Source organism: Gasterosteus aculeatus, chromosome 15, assembly GCF_964276395.1.
Source record: "Gasterosteus aculeatus chromosome 15, fGasAcu3.hap1.1, whole genome shotgun sequence".
Lineage (NCBI taxonomy): Eukaryota > Metazoa > Chordata > Actinopteri > Perciformes > Gasterosteidae > Gasterosteus > Gasterosteus aculeatus.
Window position 1 is genome coordinate 7,269,852 of NC_135703.1, and position 19,426 is coordinate 7,289,277.

Sequence of the window (19,426 nt, forward strand, 5' to 3'; positions counted from 1 at the left end):
TTTCATTCATTGAGACAAAGAAGCGTTTATTTAAGAGATAGCTCACGCATTGTGCATGCAAGCACCCCCTCAGATTCACACGTACACACAGACACACATACGTTTGCTACCTTGTCTGCTGTGCACACACAGGGAGCGCTTAAACACTTCACTCATGTGTCAATGTGCTGCTGGAAATGGACTCTATAAGTACAATCCCCATTGTGTCTGTCAGTGTGCATGTGCGTTAATTGTGGAGAGATGACGCTTTTTTCTGAATCTCTTTAGATCCGTTTCTGTTTTCCGCTTCATATTGGAATAGGTATGTTGTAAACACTGTGAATTTCACAAAGGCTGTGTTTTGAAAATGAATAAAAAAAGGTCAAACAGCGTGTGCGATTACAAGAAAAGAAAGGGCTCAGATAACCAAAACAGAAGCTGCTGGAGAGCTTTTATTGGGCACTTTGTGCATCAATTCCTTTACAAAAAAATACACACAAATAACTTTTTTTCCCTCGACATGTAAGGTTAGAATAACTTCATATAAAAAGATTATATTAATAGTAATAATACACATTTTTTTTATGTATTTACTAAAATTAAAAAGAAAACAATGACCCAAATCCATCTGTTAATAAATATAGACACAATAAGTACTGAAATACAAAAGGAGGGATCAGATAGATTTTTTCTGTGGGTATATACAGCAATATTTCAATTATATGTATTCTATGCCATAGTTACGGTAATAGAGGAGATGTAATTTTTCCAAACGTGTCCGAACCTAAATTTCATTTTGCCCTTCTGGAACAGCCGCACCGAACTGGACATTTATTAACCTTATTTCATCCACAATCCATAAAGTACTCTACAGGGGAACGGTAGCTGTGTTTTAGTATCCATATATGTATATCTATAACATATATAAACATACATAAATAACAATGCTAAAACACAGCTACCGCATATACATATTTAGTAACTATTTAATACTTAAAAATAGTAATAATATTTTTATATTGATCTACCAAAAACATTTTTTAAGTCATTTCATTCACAAAAAGTGTATTCTATGCTAATGGATACAACAAATATTTACATTATTTCAACCCAATTGTACGACGGTTGAAGAGGTTTGCACGCTAAATACTGCCATGTTGTTTAGTATTAATACACTGAACCACTGGGGCTCCATCAACAATTTGCCCTCTTCATTTCGGGCACAGATTCCCCAACTTTACAGATTGTAATCATCAGTGCTATGGCTTTAGGAATCAAAAGACGTTCACCCTCATAAGAAACACTGCTGCTTGCATAGCATGAGGTATAGCAGCACCACGAATGCTCCGTACACAAATTTACAAAAGTAGGTACTTTCTGAGACGCAGGTTCCCAAATACAAAATAAAGAGGTCATAACAATAAAAACCTCCACTTGTGGATTTGCATGCATATCGTTTTAAAATGAGTCAAAATGTATGACTTGCATATCCAATCAGAATTGCAATCTTTTAGAAGCGATGGCTTTTTACAATGCCTCTTGTGGGACATTTGACTCTTCTGAAGTTAACACAGCGCAATGACAACAGGGATTTATACAAAGTCCATAATCACTGCATAGCTGGATGTGTAAACCACTACTCCTGACGGCTACATTGTCTGTCCTCCTTTTCACTGGTCCAGGTGACGTCACCCGCTCCCGTCCAATCAGATCTCAGTGAGGGTGAGTTTGTACATGCCGCCCATCTCCTCCATGGTGATCTGGAAGGTGTCTTCGTTGGAGTAGTGTTTGATGATGTTGTCGTCCATGTGCACTAGAATCCTATTATGAGTCATGGGGGTTAGGGACCAGTTCAAATCACCTTAATCACCCCCCCCCCCCAAAAAAGGGGATGAATGTACGTAATTAAACGACTATATGCACGTTTTAAAAAATGTCTATTAAAAAAAAAAGTTTTTATTTTAAAGTTTAACAGATAATGTAGTGCAGTGTTAATGAATCAAACTCACCCTTTCTTGCACTTCTTGTAGACTTTTCCAACCTTATCCAAAGGTAATTCATACTTTTCTGAAATCTGGTAGAAAAAATATACGAATCAACGTTAGATTATTGAAAGAAAAATAAAATGAATTCTAATCCTCGACTGACACCTGATTCACCTGTTATTGCTCACCAATTCCACTGATGCTTCTCCATAAGTCCTGAACAAAGTGGCCTCACGCTTCTCTCTCTCTTCTTCTTTTGCCTCTTTTCATGCTTCTCTTTCTGATTTCTTGTCACAGCCTTGTCCCATATTCTCCTCTTCTGCACAGGATGCCCCCACCCTCTTTTCCACAACCTTTTTTCCCACCGGTTTCCCGCATTACTGCTATTATTGCACCTCCCACCCGCGTGCCTTTAACTCTCTCTCTCTCTTTTTCCTATCCTTGTATTCTAAAGTTAGAGCTTCTTTAACCGTTCGTTGTTTTGTAGGCCTGTACAATGATCTGAAGTCAACTTACAGCTTCCACCAGGCCTTTCAGTGTGGGATTCTTAAGCATGAGGGCATCAAACACCTCCTCCGCCTCCTTGCGCACGTACAGCAGGACTGTGTGGTGAAAAAGAGAAAAAATAGACAGGAAATTATCAGAGCAAAGCATGTGTCTTCATGGGATAGAAAAAACAAACCCCAAACCTGGCCCGCGACTAAACCTCACTGTCAGGCGTGAATTATGCCTTTTCGTCAGACTGAGAAGCTGGTTTGGTTCGTTCGTGTGGGTTTGAGGATTTGTGGCTTCGCTCCATCCCTGTCTCCATTTTGAAGCAAAAAAGCACTTGACCACATGTGTTTGAAGCCATTAGTGACTTTGAAGATGTACTCTATAAACTAAATTCTCCCCTGCCAGACTTGCACTTACAGGCTCTCGTCCAGGCACAAATAAGTGGCACTGGGCCCAGACTTAGCAGACCTAGAAAGCACACTCCTCATACACGGACGGTCCAACCTCTCATTCACAATCCTCCGTCTTCTCGAAATAGATCAACTCCAAATAGATTTTCTCATATTGTTTTCCAACCTGTTGTGGTCTCCAAACACAACAAATATTTAGAAATCTAACTATGTAGAAAGGAATTCTTTCACTAGTTTGAGCTCCAGGACAGAGCAAAACAGAATAGGAAAGACGTGAAGCAGGTTAGTGACTATATGGCTGTGTTTCATAATGCTTGAGCACATGTACGCCACAGTTCACGGAGCTGCTGGGGTTAACTTTCTTTGAGCCGGACGCATTTCCATGGAAGCTGTTTAGCACGTTGCAACTTCTCTCTTTCACTCAAACGCCAACATGATCGCTGTCAAAACACTGCGCAAATGACAATTTGCTGTTGCAGAAAGATTATAAAAAACCTCACCTAAATATTTACCTCAATTTAGTATGATTTAAGGGCCACTTTAGGCAACAAATTGTGTTTTATGCATTAGAGTGACCTCATCAGGTCTCTAAAAAGCAAAGTGCGCAGTATTTCAGAGGAGCATTAGATGATCACTGGAAAAAGCTCCCTGTGGTTCGCTCTATATGAATTCCAGATTCAAATCCTGCACAATAAACTTGAATCTTAAAAGTCTTCATCATCTTTTGAAGCTATTGATATGTTTATGCAGGTGTATTTATGTGGAATCTGTGTAAAATAATATTTTAAATGATCAAGTTGAAGCTCATAACCTTCCTATCACATCTTATATATATATGTATATACATATATATATATATATCGCATTGATATAATGATATAATAGATATATCACATCTTAAAACATTCATTAACATTAGCATCAAGCTTGCTGCTTGCCTATGAATAGTTTATAGGGTAAAGGGCATAGACCTGTTTGCATGAGTGAGTGCACGTAGTTATCAGTGGTATTTTGTTAGGTCAGTAAAGACTTTGGACACGTGTATGTGTTTTGAAAGACCTGAAATAATCACGTGGCTCAGAGGGAGAGAGAGACAGAGAGAGTGAGAGTGTGTGAGGGAAAAAGTGAGAGTGTGGGATTGAGTGGTGCCGACCACGGCCAACACACACACACACACGTCTCCTGATCAGCATCTAACACAAACACGTAAACACACATGTAGTACCTTTCTTGGGTTCCCCTCCTCTCGCCATCTTGTTTGGGGGTGAACCAAACTCTTCATCACTGAAGGGTAGTCTCTTCATGCCCGAGCTGCAGTGAACACACAGATAAATTACTACTGAAATTCCCCACATATGCACACAATGCCAACAGTCATTTCCTAGCAACAACCAATGTATCCCTGCGTTGATCGAACTGTGAAGGAGCCAAAAGGTGTCTCATTTCAAAACGACTTTAAAAGCTAATTTAAAATCAATGCCTCAGTGAACTCACCTTTCCTCAACGTCTTCTGTCGGGAATGGCTGCATAGGGAACAGAAACAAAGAAATGACCTCATGGAAGATGAGAGTAAAATCATCTATACATACATGAGGGTTGGGTACCCAATACAATTCAAATACATCCTGAAATGCATGCTTAGACATGTACTACTTTATCACACAAAGATACAGTGCAGCAACACGTTGTATGTGTGTTTGCTGTGTTGAATTACACATGAAATTATAGAGTGCATGAAACCCCTTCAACCAATTCATTATCTTAAATAATGTGAAAGTCAGTAAAAATCATTCTTAGAAAACTGTATTTTTTCTCTGTAACTGGATCGATTGCAGTCTGCAAACATAAGTCTATTCTGAGAGGGAACCCTGTAAACCCAGAGGTTATCGGAAACTGACAGTTCAGTCAGGTTCAATATCATCAGTAACACCAAAAATAACTCTGCGTCCCTCTCTCGGCCTAGCTTGTGCAATGTACACTTAGTTGGAACAGCTCGTGGTGTTTCCAGAAGGGGGCACTCAAATGGCATAAAGTCAAATTTATTTTTCCTGTAAAGTAATTTCCTACAATTAAAGCAACTCATCTAACGTGCCAAAGAGATCGTGAAACGGGCCTGAAATGATGTGTACAGGCCTACACGCAGACACCCACACACACAAACTCTGAAAGCGTGACCTGACTTGAAGAAGCAGAGCTCAAAGTCCAGTAAGAGGAAGATAAAAACCTGACGAACCGTGCCGGTAAAACTGCATTTACACATCATTGGAATTCATTCTCGGTATCTAAATTGACCTCTTTTTTTTTCTCCCTCTCAGCATACAAACACATGCACTTAGCAGTTCCGGTAGTATCTTCTGAAACCGAGTGTTTCCTTTTGAGTCACCGGTGAATTATTCATCCTGTGAGTAAGCAGGTCTGAAACACAGCCGCTGCTACGTGGGACTCAGAGCTCCAGAGCAGAACTCAGTGTTCCTGCCAACTAGTAAGCACGCATGTCACCTCGACCCAGCTGGCTGATGAGTGGGCGGAGGCACAAATAAAACTGTTTATGGACCATCGTAGATGCTACCGATGTTGCATAAGGGTTTTGTGATGCAAAATGTTCACGGTGATAAACGACGGGCGGGACTTGTTAACCCGTCGTTGTGCGTCTGTGCAGTCGCCTCTCACCTGCCGCTGGAAGGTAGAGAAGTGGATGTCAGGTATGAAAAGGACCGGCTGGGTCTCGTGGTCGCTCATCGTCTTGAAGAAGGTCACGTCGTTGCGTTTTTGGAGGAGGGGAACTTTGGCATCCGCAACTGTGAGGAAAAGACCCAACGGGGGGGGGCAGTTTATTAGGGGTCCATTAAATGTCTTTACCTGGGATTAGCACAATAAAGCTGGAAAACATTGACATAGTGTTTGGTTAATTTGGTTAAAACATTTATGTTATGTATGTATATTTATATTTAACGGCCAAAAATATCCCATTGACCACATAAATATGTTCATTATTGCAGCTTTAAAACAGGCTATCTGGGGGGAACCAGACGTCTGTTATGAAGTGTAACACTAACGCGGCCACACTCAGGGACCAGTTGGGATAAGAATCTAAAACACATGATTTAAAAGTTTCGGATGCGTGCCAAACAAGGTGAAGTACTCCTGAGGGACTCACAAGCCAGGCCAGGGTTGAGCTCGGCGGACTTCCCTTTTCGGCGGGTCTGCTTCCTCTCCTCGTCTCGGATCTTCCTCTCGGCCCCCTTGTCACAGAAGACTTTGATGTGGCTGTAGGCGCGGTGGATGGGCTTGTTGCTGCGGTTGTTGTAGCTGTACGTGTCAATCTGCAGGTTCAGAGGTAGACCCTTCACGCCCTTCTGGGAGGAGAAGTCGGTGCTCAGGCAGTTGACGGAGATGAAGATCTGTGGTGGGAGGAACAGCTGCGTTTAGAGCTCAGGGAAAAGGTCCAAGTTGGCGAAACAAACTAAAACGATTAAAGTAAACACCAATTAGCATTCATTCATTATCTGCTTCTAAACCACGACGGTTGTCATTCACGTTGCATCTCAGTGAAACAATGAAGGCCTTTCTGGATCTCGGTCCTCAGACCACATTCAGTGTCCTGTGTTGCCCTCCATTGGTCAATTACAGTAATAACAGGCTCATATTTCTTCCTCTCGTGGAGATGCTCCCTTGTCCTCCTGCTGCTTGTATTGACAACAGGTTACCATTGTGTCAACAAAATATATAACCATAACATTCTGACCTAACGGCACCTAACAGAGAGAAACCAAGGGCTGCCCAGCAGATATCACAGACAATATAGGTACTATTGAGAAGCCGAAAGAAGACGTTTTCTTAGTTGATGTATTTGTACATTGCGCAAACATAGTAGAAGTCTCTGGATTAATAAACACTGAGCATTTAATATATCATCTAGACAAGCTGAGAAAAAAGGGCTGATGTCAACCTTTTAAATGGGAATATTTTCTATAACCATGAATGTTAATATTTGGGCCGATGAGTTCGATGTGCCTCCGTGTGGTTTCAGATGGGGTTTGCTTTATATTTTATTAAAAACCTTAAGAAACAATTCTCATCACTTTCGATAACATCAGTGATCCGCCCCGGAGCCGGTAAACATAAGGGAGGGGCTGCCTTTTGCAAATAGGCCACAATACACATATGCTGCGGAGCAATCACCCCTGAGGGAAAGCCACACACCTGCTCACACTGACAAATGGGAAAGATAGGTAAATACACACAGACACACACACACACAGACACACACTTTTTCATCAGTCATCCAACATCTCATCTAATTGATGAGACGCTCAAACAACACGGCTGGGTGGTGCTTAGAAGAGCACACACAAGGATGAACATCCTATGGACACAGGCCTCGGGTCGTGAGACAGTTAGACCCACATCCTGGTGCGTGCGTGTGTGTGTCTGTGTGCAAAACATGTTTTTTTGGGGGGGGGTTTTGCGCGTGACTATTTAAGTTGTGACCCACAGAGAGCGAGGCGCCGCGGTGCCGCTTCGTCTGTTCAGTCGTCCTGATCGGTGGCAGGTCCGACGTGAGGGTCAACAACGAATGAGAGATGGAGGTGGAAGAGAAGGAGAGGAGCTCTTATTTTCAGTCCTCTCCCTTACCCGTTAAGCAGGATTTTATTTGTCGACTTTGTGATCCAGCCGTTGCCTCCCCCCCTGCTGAGTTTCCTCATTCCTGCACTCTTTGTTTCACCTGTCTGGTGTGCAGAAATACCTTGACACACAGCATCACAATAGGGTGGACAGGCAGGTTGGACGAGTCGAGAAGACGCACACCACACACTCCCTTGTGTCTCCATGCAACAAAACTGAACATACAAGAGGAGGGGGGGGGGACGAGACAGCATCCTCACTCTTCCATTTAGGCCCTCATTTTCTTTAACCACAATGAACAGGAGATGATCACCACCAAAGGGGTGTTAATTCGTGGGACCTGGATTCTAGCAAAACACACACAAGAAAAGGAGGAGTAGTCTTCTTTTGCCTGTTGTGTTTTCATGTGAAAGGTTCAAGGCTTGTGTTAAGAGTATTGTCGGGAAGTGAAAACCCTGAGGACTAAACAATGTTCTGGTTCTTACTTGAATTACAGAGGCACCCTTGTGATTTGAATATGGTGTCAATCGGTTGACCACGCATGAGTGTCCCTTTTATTCTCTTACTTTGGCCTCTTCATTGGTGTCCCAGGTGAAAGAAATGGCGTTGTAGGAAATCTCCTCGATGTTACCGATGGTGTTGAAGCTCTCCTTGTAGTCAGCTGTCACAATAAAACAACAGTTCAGTCAATTTGATTAAACGGTAGGGAACTGTATCTTTATTTATGTGTGAGTAACTTTTCCTAAAAGCGATACCGCTTTGCCGCTAATTCGACACTTTAATGCTGCACCAAATAGTACAAAACTGACAGCTTGAATCAAAGCGGTTCTTACCAATGTCCAGACACCTCTGTTTGGCAGTGTGCTGTCTGGAGTGCCAGTACTTCCAGTGCTTCAGCTGATCATCTCTGCACTTCTCCTCTCCAAACACCACCATGACTACACTCTGGCAACGCACACACACACACACACACAAGGTTACAACGTCACCGGTTGAAATGACAGTCTAGCAATTGATTAAAGTGGTTAATCCTACATTGTTGTCTTGTTTTATTTCGGACCCTTACCCTGACTTTGGTAATGGGTTGCTGCATTGCTTTGTGGTCAGCCTCCCTGAGAGTGATCGGGTAAAACTGGCCCTTGTTGAGGTACGTCATCGTCCCGTCACCTGACTTCTGACGCAGGGACTTGGACGCCTCAAGGGTGTATTCAAAGTTATTCCTAAAATGTGGTAAAAGAGAGAAGCAGCTTGATGAAGTAAACACTTCAAAATATGTAGGCTCATTTCTGTGAAACTGGATGACATCGCAACGACAGCGGTTGTAAAAACGCGTAATGCTAAAACACTTCATTCATCAACTGCAGCTTTAAGTGTGCAGGGCCAGACATCGCCCGTGTGTCGTCTTTCTGAAGGAGGCTAGTCTGGTGTCTCCCTTGTGACAGCCAGGAATGAGGCCGTCCTGCGGTGGTTTGTTAGAAAGCTGAATGGCGGTGGAAGTCGTGCGGTGGGGCAGGCGGCAGTGCATCTTACCCCAGCACGGTGTTAAACGGCGTGTAGTCCTCAGGCGACATGGCCATACGCAACTGGATATCCCCGGGGAAGGAATACACCTGCACATGAAAAAAACAGATGATGATGAAACATTTAAATGGCCTTCAATCAGTTGTTTAAATGATGTGCCCCTCATGGATTTTTGCAAAGATCTTCCACGTCTTCCACTTCATCATTGATTCTTTTGGTTCAAATGGCCTTTCCCTCACATTGCTAACCCCTTCTTCAGATTTTCCTCCACAGGCGTTTAGTTGGGTTACTGCATTCTGAGGTAATTTGCCTCCAGGTAAAACAGAGAGAGAAAGGGCTTTGGCTATTGTAGGAGAAGCGTATAGCACTTTATTGTGCTTGTGAGACAATGGCATAATAACACACTGGCCGCTATTTTGGCATGTTCAAATAAAACCAGGGAAGGCTGAGCCCACTGCTGGCTCCGCGGGATCAGGTGAATATCCTATTGTGCGATGGGAGAGATCTGAGAGCGCAGTGGAGGAGAAGTGGAGGGGCGGGGGGGCGTTTGCAGGGGTTTAGAAAGAGGGGGATCGAAACACACACCTCCTGGGAACCATCCTTGTAACTCTCGGAGAAGGTGGAGTCGGGGGGCGTGCGGGTGTGGGTGCCCGGGCTGAACTGCACCACGTTGTGGGCGAGCTGGCGGTCATAAACGCCCACGTGGCCGGCGGTTTCGGCGCAGTTGTTTGGGACGGTCACGGAGAAGCCGTGAGCGGGCCCCTCCGTCTTGACGGTTGTGTAGTTTGGCACGGCGGCAATGGAAACGGTGACGGTCGTGTCTGAATAGACGAAAAACAGCAAAATGTCAGATTTTTTTCTTTTTATTTCAAGCTGCTCGTTTCCGCTTGCGCTCTTGAATATGAACGGACCTGGGGAGGCGAACTGGGCCCTCTTGTCCTGGGCCAGCTGAAGGATATTGAAGGGCCCCTTGAGGACCTGGATCCTGTTTTCCAAACCGCCTTCCTGAAGTGGAATGGGGTGTCCCAGCTGGATCTGGTGTCTGCATCAAATAAGATCAACATGCTGATTGTGAAACTCGTTAACCAAAACTAACATTAAAAAAGATTTTGTATACAATGATTTGAGCAAATCTACCATTTCAGTACCTCTATTCATATTTTAAATGTATCATAACTCACACATAGTTGTTATCTCACCGGCTTATTTACATGTTCTTTGTTTTGTTTTGCAAATAGGGACAAATAAAGTGTTTGGTTACACAACATTCGGATACAACAGGCTATTTAAAGCTCTCAGGCCTAATTATTTTATTCTTTTGTTATGCTTTGAAAATGTAAATCTTTATGTGTTACACGGTTGTCCTTTTTGTGTCACCGTGTGACTGTTTTTTACCCTTGAGTCTCTCTCCCGAAAAAAAGTCTTGATGTCAGAGAGATCATAAGTGAATAAAATGATCGTAACCCTCTGTTTTCACTTTGAATGGAGCGCAAATCTTTTGAATTAGACTGAAAAATTGTGAGAAACAAAGTGCTCCTCCACAATTCTTAGAATGTGAAAGGGCTTGAATCCCTGTGTTCCACCTTCATGCGTGGTTTCCCTCTGCTTATCGTGTTGTTGCTTACCTTTTGTTGGGATCCACATCACAGACCAGGGCCTCTGGCTTGCTTTGGGTTATTGTTCTCTTATCCCGGGGCACCTGTAAGGGAGGGTAAACACAGCCGCTCAGCGTCTGACCACATCACTTCCAACGAGCTGGGTGACCCTGCTGTCCTAGATCAGTTACATGACATAAGCCTCACAGATGCTGCTCATTGGTCGGATGCTGGTATGGAAAGATTTCACACAGGCAGAGCCTGCAAAGATTTGGTAACCAACTCCCGATTGCAAGATTTTTTGCACACTGATTGCCTCCAGATCCACTGCTACGGTTACCTTATAGTAGTCGTACAGCAGGCCTAGAGCTGCAGCGCTGTCTTCGTCTCCGTTTATGCTCATCATGGCCTTGGTGGCAGCCGTCAGTGGGTTCTCCAAAAAGGATTTCCAGGCCTCGTCCTCTGTGGTGAAGGACCGGCGCTGGCCGGCATAACCCGGCTCGTTCTGGAGAACCAGGACTGCTCGCTTACTGTGAAAAGAAAAAGTTTCATTAGTGGCCTATACAAAGGAATTATTACCATTTTCAAGTTCCTTCCAATGCATTTAAAAGTTTCCATCACATTATTTAACCATGTAATGTACGTAAAAAGTGCTCATGCATGCTTAATTAAGCAGATGTAGACTTAAAATGAAGCAATTAATCCCAAAGATTAATTTTATTCACTGGCTTCGTACAACTTCAATTTGAACCTTGTTCAGAGCAAACAGGTCGTAGCAGCCAGAGATCACTCATGCAGATGTTGTTTAAATGTAGGACCTGTTGTTCAAGCTTGTCAATGATTGTGCAACAAGCAAAAAGATGATCGACAGGCTCGTCCGGTGCGACAACTCGGGAACTTCTCATTAAATGACAAGCTGACCGCAAATGAGGCACCTGACCCGGTCACATTCCAGCGCCATCGTACTGCTTTCGTAAGACAATCATGACTTTCCCATGAAGTCCTCGGCAGCTTCTCCTTTTCCTTCTCAGTCTTTCGGGAACTTAAGAGGCATTGCTTTGTAAACTGGACAGAGATAAGAACGTATGCCAGCTTGTGTTTTGATGTGTCTCATCTGCTGCTAATGGTCGTAATGTGTTCATTTAAGCTCTTTGAACTCTGAACTGAACGTCTTAAATGTGAACATTTAATGAATACACAATTTCAAGCACTGATAGACAACACTACACTCGGAGTGAATTTCAATGTTCGCTCAGCTTATATTTACTCAGACGTGTTAAACCAACAAAGTAACAAAGTTATTAGTTGACTTTTGATCATTAGCTTCTCTGTGAAACTATACATTTATAGGACGCCTTCAATCATCTTACCGCTAAATGGAACTGCCATTAGAAAGTGATTATAACCAAGTGTAAACAGACTGGCTCAGTTTCCATGTCGAGTATCTACAACAAATACAGCTTTTTTCCCGTCAATGGTCAAAGCTGATGATTAGTAAATATCTAATTGTGCCATTCATGAAAGGCAACCCAATAAGAAATATTTTTTACCAGCAATAAAACTGGACATATATTCTAGGACTATAATTTCTTTTTTTAAAAAAGTTTAAAGAGTTTTTTTTTTTTAGACAAAAATGTAGTTAGATTTCACTTGTTTTCTCTTTTTTTCTTTTTTTTCCCAAAAGCAAAAAATAACTCAAACATTTAGAGAACGGGACAATTTAGCATCAAATATTTGTCACCTAAAACCTTTGATTCTCGGAGAGTAAAATCCACTAACCTCATATGGCCCTGTGCTTGCTTAGACTCTGCTAGTAAAGTGGAGCCAACGCCTAGCAGGTGTACAATTTCACTACCCTCAAAACGTCCCTCCTTATCGCCCTCAAAAAAACCATACAAAATATAGACAAAAGTGTCTTCACCAACATGAAAACTATCGAACCAATAAACAGGTTTTAGTGGAGTCGTCGATCAAAACTCCGTCATGAACACATGAGTCGGTTTCCTCAGCCGACGGCTCGTTGCGGAGGTTTATGTGTGTTATTCTCCAACAAACATCATCGAGACCATCCTCATAACTGTTAGAGCTGCTTAAAGCCAAATCAAACATCAAACCGCCCACCCGTAACGCGGGACGGTTTCTATTCTAACAGGCGCCTCTGCTCGCACGACAGGTGGAGATACACCTGTGCAGGCTTGAACATGACAGGTGAAATCCGCGGAGTCACACCATGGGAAATTATGAGTTATAATCGCTTTACGGTTTTGCAGATTAAGTCTTGGAGTAAACTCACCCTTAAAAAATAGAAATAATACCTTAAATATCGGAGCTTATTTTTAAAATATCGGACAGCAGCTGGACCACCGTGTTTAAAAAAAATTAATCCGTCAGTGCCACGAACTCAGAATAACAGTGTATAAATCCCCACAATATTAAGAAGTAAGTGAAGATTATAATGTCTGGTGCTGATTGTGCATGCTGTAAGTGCAGAGTCAGGACACTTACTTGTCATGCTCCTGTGACATTTTGGTCGGTCGAACTGGACTTTCTAGTTGGTACTGAAAATCCGATCCGTCTTCTTTGCCGTGGAAAAACTCCACCGCTCACGCTGGATGAGGGCTGCGGCAACAAACAAGGTGTCCCCTTCAAGAGAACGGGTTTTGTCGGCTTTTCTCGCTTTTTTGGGGCAATGCTGAGAAATTAAGGCCGGTTTTACCTGTGACGGACGCGCGGATTGGATTACAGGTGCAAGGGGGCGGGGCCTAACTGTAAATTACCAACTCCAAGGCTGCGATTGGCGGACCTGGCAGCCTACCTGAGGAGAGGGCCCCAGGGTGAGCCAGAGGAGGAGCAGCATCAACAACTGGGATTTTATCATGCTGTGGTTAATAATTGGGAAAGAGATGTCTTCAAATAATTGATTATTTTTATTTAAATGATGAGGCAATTGAAGGGTTCAATTTTAAAAAGGTGAAACGGACGAAACACTGACGGGCGAAAAAAACGAGTATTTCAAGCAACAACATCCCTGGCCTCTCTTTTGCTAAATGTAATCTTTTAAAAATCACTGCATGTATTAATGAATGCATTAATAATCATGCATGCAAGTTATGAGGCTAACAATTTACTCAGTTCACAATGACAGTAGTATATAGCCTCTACTTTTGCGCGTGCATGTGACCTTTGACCTCAGTCACATGCCAGAGGGCGTGCAAGAGGGAACTTTTGGGGGGTAGGAGGGGTGGGGGGGTGGGCATGTGACCGCCGCCATTTTGACCGGAAAAATGCGTCATTGAACTTTTGGGGGGTAGGAGGGGTGTGGGGTGGGCATGTGACCGCCGCCATTTTGAAGTCATGCCCCGGAAATGCGTCATTTTACGAATGGATACGTAAACCATTTTTGACGATGATGTGCTTGGTTTTGATTGGAAATTTGCCATATCAGTGGGTGTTTTATGCAATGGGCGTTAGTTTTGACCGGAAACACGGGACTGTAGGAGGGGTTTCATCATATATATAGATGTGTTATTCACCTCCACCACCAACGCACTCATTTTGGCCTCATCCGCTGTTGCTGCTGCTGTTGCTGCTGTTGCTGGTTCCGCTACTATTGCTGTGCACACGGATTCTTTGCAAAATGCAGGCTGCATATTGCATGGAGCAGGCCGCAGAGACTGACATAGGTATGTCTACAGAAAATAGCCCATGCTATACAGATGTAGATGCTTCCCAGAGCCGGAAAAAGCGTGAGGGATGTCTTTCTAGAGAGCCGGCTGTAGAGCTAGAGCTGGAGGGTGTTTATGGGTACGTGTATAATGTTAAATACTATGATGGCACGGTCACTATGATTTCTAGAATCAAGGCCCAAGACAAGCTAGGAGGGGGTGTTGGTGAAACAGTTGATGATGAGGCTGCTGTGGGGGGTCGACATGGGTGTATGTCTGTAAAAGATTGGCAGCAGTTTCGATCAATTGTCTGCATAGATCTTGAACAATCAGGTTTTCTAGAATCTCTATACTCTGTTCAGTGGTATAGTACAACAGGGCCTAAAATACACCATCTCATGGCAGATCGGTACAACAGACGCCCTGACGATTTCATTTTTTTAAACGTTTGTGAAGACAGAGAGTATGTGGTAGCTCAAAGAGGCCGCCGAGGATGGAGAGAGCATCCGTACCCTCTTACCATTGAAGAGTTTAATATATGGTTCCCCCTCGTGTTCTTTGTTCAGTGGTGTGACTGGCCCGCTCTGCAAAAAGTGTTTAGTCAGATTGACAAATCTATCCAGAGAGACAGCGTCAGTAAGGCTTACGGGGCTGTTAGAAAACGTCTTGTTTACGACAATACACCGAGCGGTGTGCAACCTGGTATATCTACTACCATGTGTAGACCGAAAATAATTCACCCCTCAATCATCTAAAAGAATGACAGGTGGGTTATGCTAATGTTGTGTGTATATATATATATATATATGTATATATATATTTCTGTCACTGATGTTAATTCATGCAGAATCATAAAAAAAAGAAAAACATTTTTTGTTTAGTCTCTGAAATCTCAGGGACCCAGGGGGGATGGACCCCGCCCACTTCTCCTTCACCTCCAGCTCTGATGGTTCACACCCCGCCTCAGACTCCGCCTCCCGGACCGACGGCCACACAAGAAAAAGAAGAAGAAAAGAAGCTCTGTGAACCTCACGAGGTGTTTAAGGATACTGCACGGTTCCTAGAATACCTTAGAATCGGGGTGCTACATCTGTTGAACAAGGTCTGGGTTAAATATAATATAGAGATCTGCTACGGCTGTCAAACAAATAATCCCAGTCAGAAAAACCATCCGTGTTTATATCCATGTGACTGGTTCTACGAACTACACTTTGATCCGCTGATGAAAAGGCTCTGGAATGACAACTTCATATCCGCCATCCTCCTGTTTATGGATATGAATGACCTTCAGGTCGATGCAGACCGCATCCAGGGGGGTGCGGAAGTACTTCTTGACGAGCTGAAATCTGGAGGCAATGCGGCTGAAAGTATCCAGAAAATGTATGATACACTGATCGGGGAAGATGAACTCAAAATGAACCAACTGAAAAAGCTTGGCAGGTTGTGGGGAGAAGTATCAAACCCGTATGAAGCATGGGAGGTACCCGATGATGATGATGATGATGATGATGATGATGATGATGCGACAGACATTGATGCGTAAAAACAATCTAACATGCTAAAAACAAAAACAAAATGAAATCGAAAATGAATGAAGTTCTTGAGTGTTTTTATAACTGAAAATGTATTTTTGCTTTTGCAGTGGGGCGAAATACTACTATACTATCAATCTGCTTGTCACATGTTGTACAAGAGAAATAAAATATGTTGTAACGAATGAACTGTCGGGCATTTATACTTTGGTATTATCATGGAAGGGACTCTACAGAAGATTTATCTAGACCCAGCCCATCCGGGAGGGTTAGGCAGTGTGTCTAAACTTCGCAATGCGGTTGGAGAATGTACCGGGGTGACGCCGTCACTATCTAGTGTTAACGAATACCTACTAGCGCAAGACGTGTACACATTACACGCCAAGGCAGCCGTACATTTCCCGAGGAATAGGGTTTTGGTCCGCGGCATTGACAAACAGTTTCAGGCTGATCTAGTTGATATGGGTGAATATGCTGAGGAAAATGATACTGTGCGGTATTTACTGACGTGTATCGATGTATTTTCCAAATATGCGTGGGTTAGATGTCTTTCTAACAAATCGGGCCTCACAGTCACAAAAGCCTTTAAAGACATTCTGAGTGACGGACGCATACCTGTGAAACTTCAAACAGATGAAGGTACAGAGTTTTATAACAAACACTTTCAGCGGTTAATGTCACAGTATAAAATTACGCATTTTTCAACATCGAACGAGACCAAGGCCAGCGTGGTGGAGCGCTTTAACAGGACTTTTAAAACCCGCATGTGGAGATATTTAACATCCGTTAATTCACGAAGATATGTGGATGTAGTACAGGAGCTTGTCGAGGCCTATAATAACTCACACCACAGGTCCATAAAGATGCAGCCATCAGCAGTCAATAAAGACAATGAGAAGGCGGTCTTCATCCAACTGTACAAGTTGTACCCTCAGAAGCCAGTATGCTTTAAATTTAACAAGGGCGACACCGTGAGAATATCAAAACTCCGCGGGGGATTTAGGAAGGGTTATAAACAAACATTCACCGATGAGCATTTTACAATATCAAGGTGTATAGCCCGAGATCCTCCGGTTTATAAACTAACTGATTGTGCAGGGGAATTGTTGAAAGGTACGTTTTACGAACCGGAGTTACAAAAAGTAATTATAGGTAAAAACAAGATGTTTAAAATAGAAAAAATTATGGATAGAAAAATCTCCAGAGGCAAGAAGCAGGTCTTTGTGAAATGGTTGGGATGGCCCGAGAAGTTTAACTCCTGGGTCTCAGAAAAAGACATAACGGATGCTTGATAAAAGACACATGCATGCATCTTGAGAGTTCACTCTTAAACCGGCCACCATAGGACACGGCACGATGACCCAGAATGGTTTTTATGTTACACTACCTAGTAACGCGTCTGCTCAGGTTTATCCTAAAAATCAGATATGGAACTACAGGACAAAATTAGCCAAGGCCATTGTTCTGAGCGAACCACATGAGGTGGGGTTGGTAGAATTCCAGTATCCGAGAGTGTGGTACAGTTTTCCGAAAACAGATGCGGTTGTAAAAGTGTACAATGGTAAAAATAGGGTTAAATCGGCCTTTACTATGGACATTGGGGTTTATGAGTCTATACAGGCTATTGTTAAAGCGTTTAATGCTCGAATCAGCACTAACACGCAGCTGGAGGGGGTATCTATGCATTATAGTAGTGTTAAAAACCGCGTATACTTTCTGGGGTCAACAGAGGATTCAACTATAACCTTTGTAGGACGGCTCGCGACAATATTGGGGTTTAAAGATGGGGAGGCTTTTCCCCTACCGACTACTGACAGATCCCACATCACCCCCTATCCCGCCGATATACATGCAGGTTGTTACACATTTTACATATATAGCGATATTGTCGACTATCAATTAGTGGGGGACAGCCATGTACCTCTTCTAAGATGTATAAATGTGGCTGCCGAACAACGACGCATACCCACTCTGACTTACGACAGGCCGCAATACACATCTCTCTCCAAAAACGTTATTGATGATATTGAGATATCCATAAAAAACGATCAGAACGGATACATACCCTTTTTATACGGAAAGGTCATAGCGAAGCTACATTTCAGACCTATAAAACAGCGTTTCTGAAAAGAAGAAAACAAGTGGAAGATGAGGAATAGCCACTACACACACGACGACGGCCGATATATGGCATATTATATGAACCAAGCCGGCGGAGAACTACCGGGATTTATAGGATCTCAGACACAATATGGCAATGGTTTGGGGGGTATATTTCGGGGGCTGCTCAGGATGGCCCTTCCTCTTTTAAAACGGGGGTTCAGCCTGGCTAAACCACATTTGAAAACAGCCGCTACTAACATCATCGGAGACGTTGTATCAAATATAGCCAAAGGACCGTTCTCTGGGGCTCAACAACAACCAGAGCAGCAGCAGGGTCACGGCATGCTAATACACACCCGCAGGGCTTTGAAAAGACCCCCCACAGGCAGGGGCGGTGCGGGGCCAGGGACCAAAAAATGTAAAAGGGATGGTAGGAACAAGGCGGGAGTCAAAAAGAAATCTGGCACAGCCCGAAGAGGTTCTCAGATAAAACGCGCCCGGATTTTGGCTAAAGACATATTTTAGAGGTAGAAACTATGGCGCTCATCCATAATCAGTCGGCGGAGTGTGTAAAGTCTGAACTGGATCTCTTTACTGTTCCTTATACACAAACGTCCATAGAGAAATATTCCTTCATCGAGATCCCGCCAGTCTCATCCATTACAGACAGAGGCCCTTTGGAGTTTCATATTTCGGCCAGCGGTGAAGATTACCTGGATCTGAACGATACCTTTCTGTATATGCGTGTAAAGATAACTAATGCGGATGGGTCCAATTTAGCAGCCGATGCTGATGTCGGCTTCATAAATTACCCCGGATGTACCTTATTCTCCCAGGTTGATATCATGCTAGGGGACAGGCTCATTTCACAATCTTCAAACACCTACCCATACCGAGGCATAATCGAATGTTTGCTTAATTACGGGAAAGACACCCTGGAGACGCAGTTTAGTACAGCTCTGTTTAGTAAAGACACCGCGCAGCATATGGACGAGACGTCTATTAAAGGGGACAACGAGGGGCTGGCCGCGCGAGGAGGACACACCGTTGAAAGCCGTATAGTGGAGTTAATTGTACCAATACATGCCGATTTGTTTTTTCAAGAGAAGCTGTTGCTTAACGGCGTTGATATTTCCTTGAAATGTATACGGTCAAAAGACGAATTCTCGCTGATGACGGCTGCAGCGGCTCAATACAAGGTCAAGATAGTCGCCGCTAGTGTATTTGTAAAAAAGGTCTCCGTAGCTCCGACGGTCCGACTGGCGCACAGCAGGGCTCTTCAACACACAAACGCCAAGTATGCCATCGACAGAGTAGCGCTGAAAACATTCTCCATTCCGGCGGGGACCCGAGTCTGCAACCAGGAGAATCTATTCATGGGACAGATCCCTAAGTTTATTGTTTTAGGGTTTGTTGACAACGAAGGATACACGGGTAGTTATACACGGAATCCCTTTAATTTCCAACACTATGACACCGAGTTTTTAAGCATTTACGCTGATGGCCACGCATATC

General features: G+C 43.4%; 1 protein-coding gene and 1 long non-coding RNA gene across 6 annotated transcripts; one reads left to right on the plus strand and one right to left on the minus strand.

The window, feature by feature from the left end:
• Positions 1–413: 413 nt before the first annotated feature.
• On the minus strand, positions 414–13,325 carry grhl1 (grainyhead-like transcription factor 1). Of its 5 annotated transcripts, none has more exons than XR_013452824.1 (16): positions 12,905–13,105; positions 10,952–11,141; positions 10,642–10,715; positions 9,928–10,058; positions 9,602–9,837; positions 9,026–9,105; positions 8,562–8,715; positions 8,329–8,440; positions 8,062–8,156; positions 6,027–6,270; positions 5,540–5,667; positions 4,364–4,392; positions 4,095–4,180; positions 2,139–2,566; positions 1,989–2,053; positions 414–1,800 (listed from the first exon to the last, which is right to left on the minus strand). XR_013452824.1 is itself a non-coding variant. In XM_040198772.2 (16 exons), the coding sequence occupies exons 1-16, from the start codon at positions 13,134–13,136 to the stop codon at positions 1,686–1,688; spliced, it is 1,845 nt and encodes a 614-aa protein (XP_040054706.1). In that variant the 5' UTR covers positions 13,137–13,325; the 3' UTR covers positions 414–1,685. The 5 variants fall into 5 exon arrangements, 4 of the variants coding, with proteins under 4 accessions (XP_040054706.1, XP_040054707.1, XP_040054708.1 ...); XM_040198772.2 differs by lacking the exon at positions 12,905–13,105 and adding an exon at positions 13,117–13,325 and having other exon boundaries at positions 2,481–2,566; XM_040198773.2 differs by having other exon boundaries at positions 2,481–2,566; positions 12,927–13,123.
• A 750-nt stretch (positions 13,326–14,075) lies between these two features.
• Positions 14,076–15,993, plus strand: LOC144388438 (uncharacterized). The gene is made up of 2 exons (XR_013452825.1): positions 14,076–15,042; positions 15,158–15,993. It is a non-coding gene; the product is annotated as an uncharacterized LOC144388438 (long non-coding RNA).
• Positions 15,994–19,426: the final 3,433 nt, after the last annotated feature.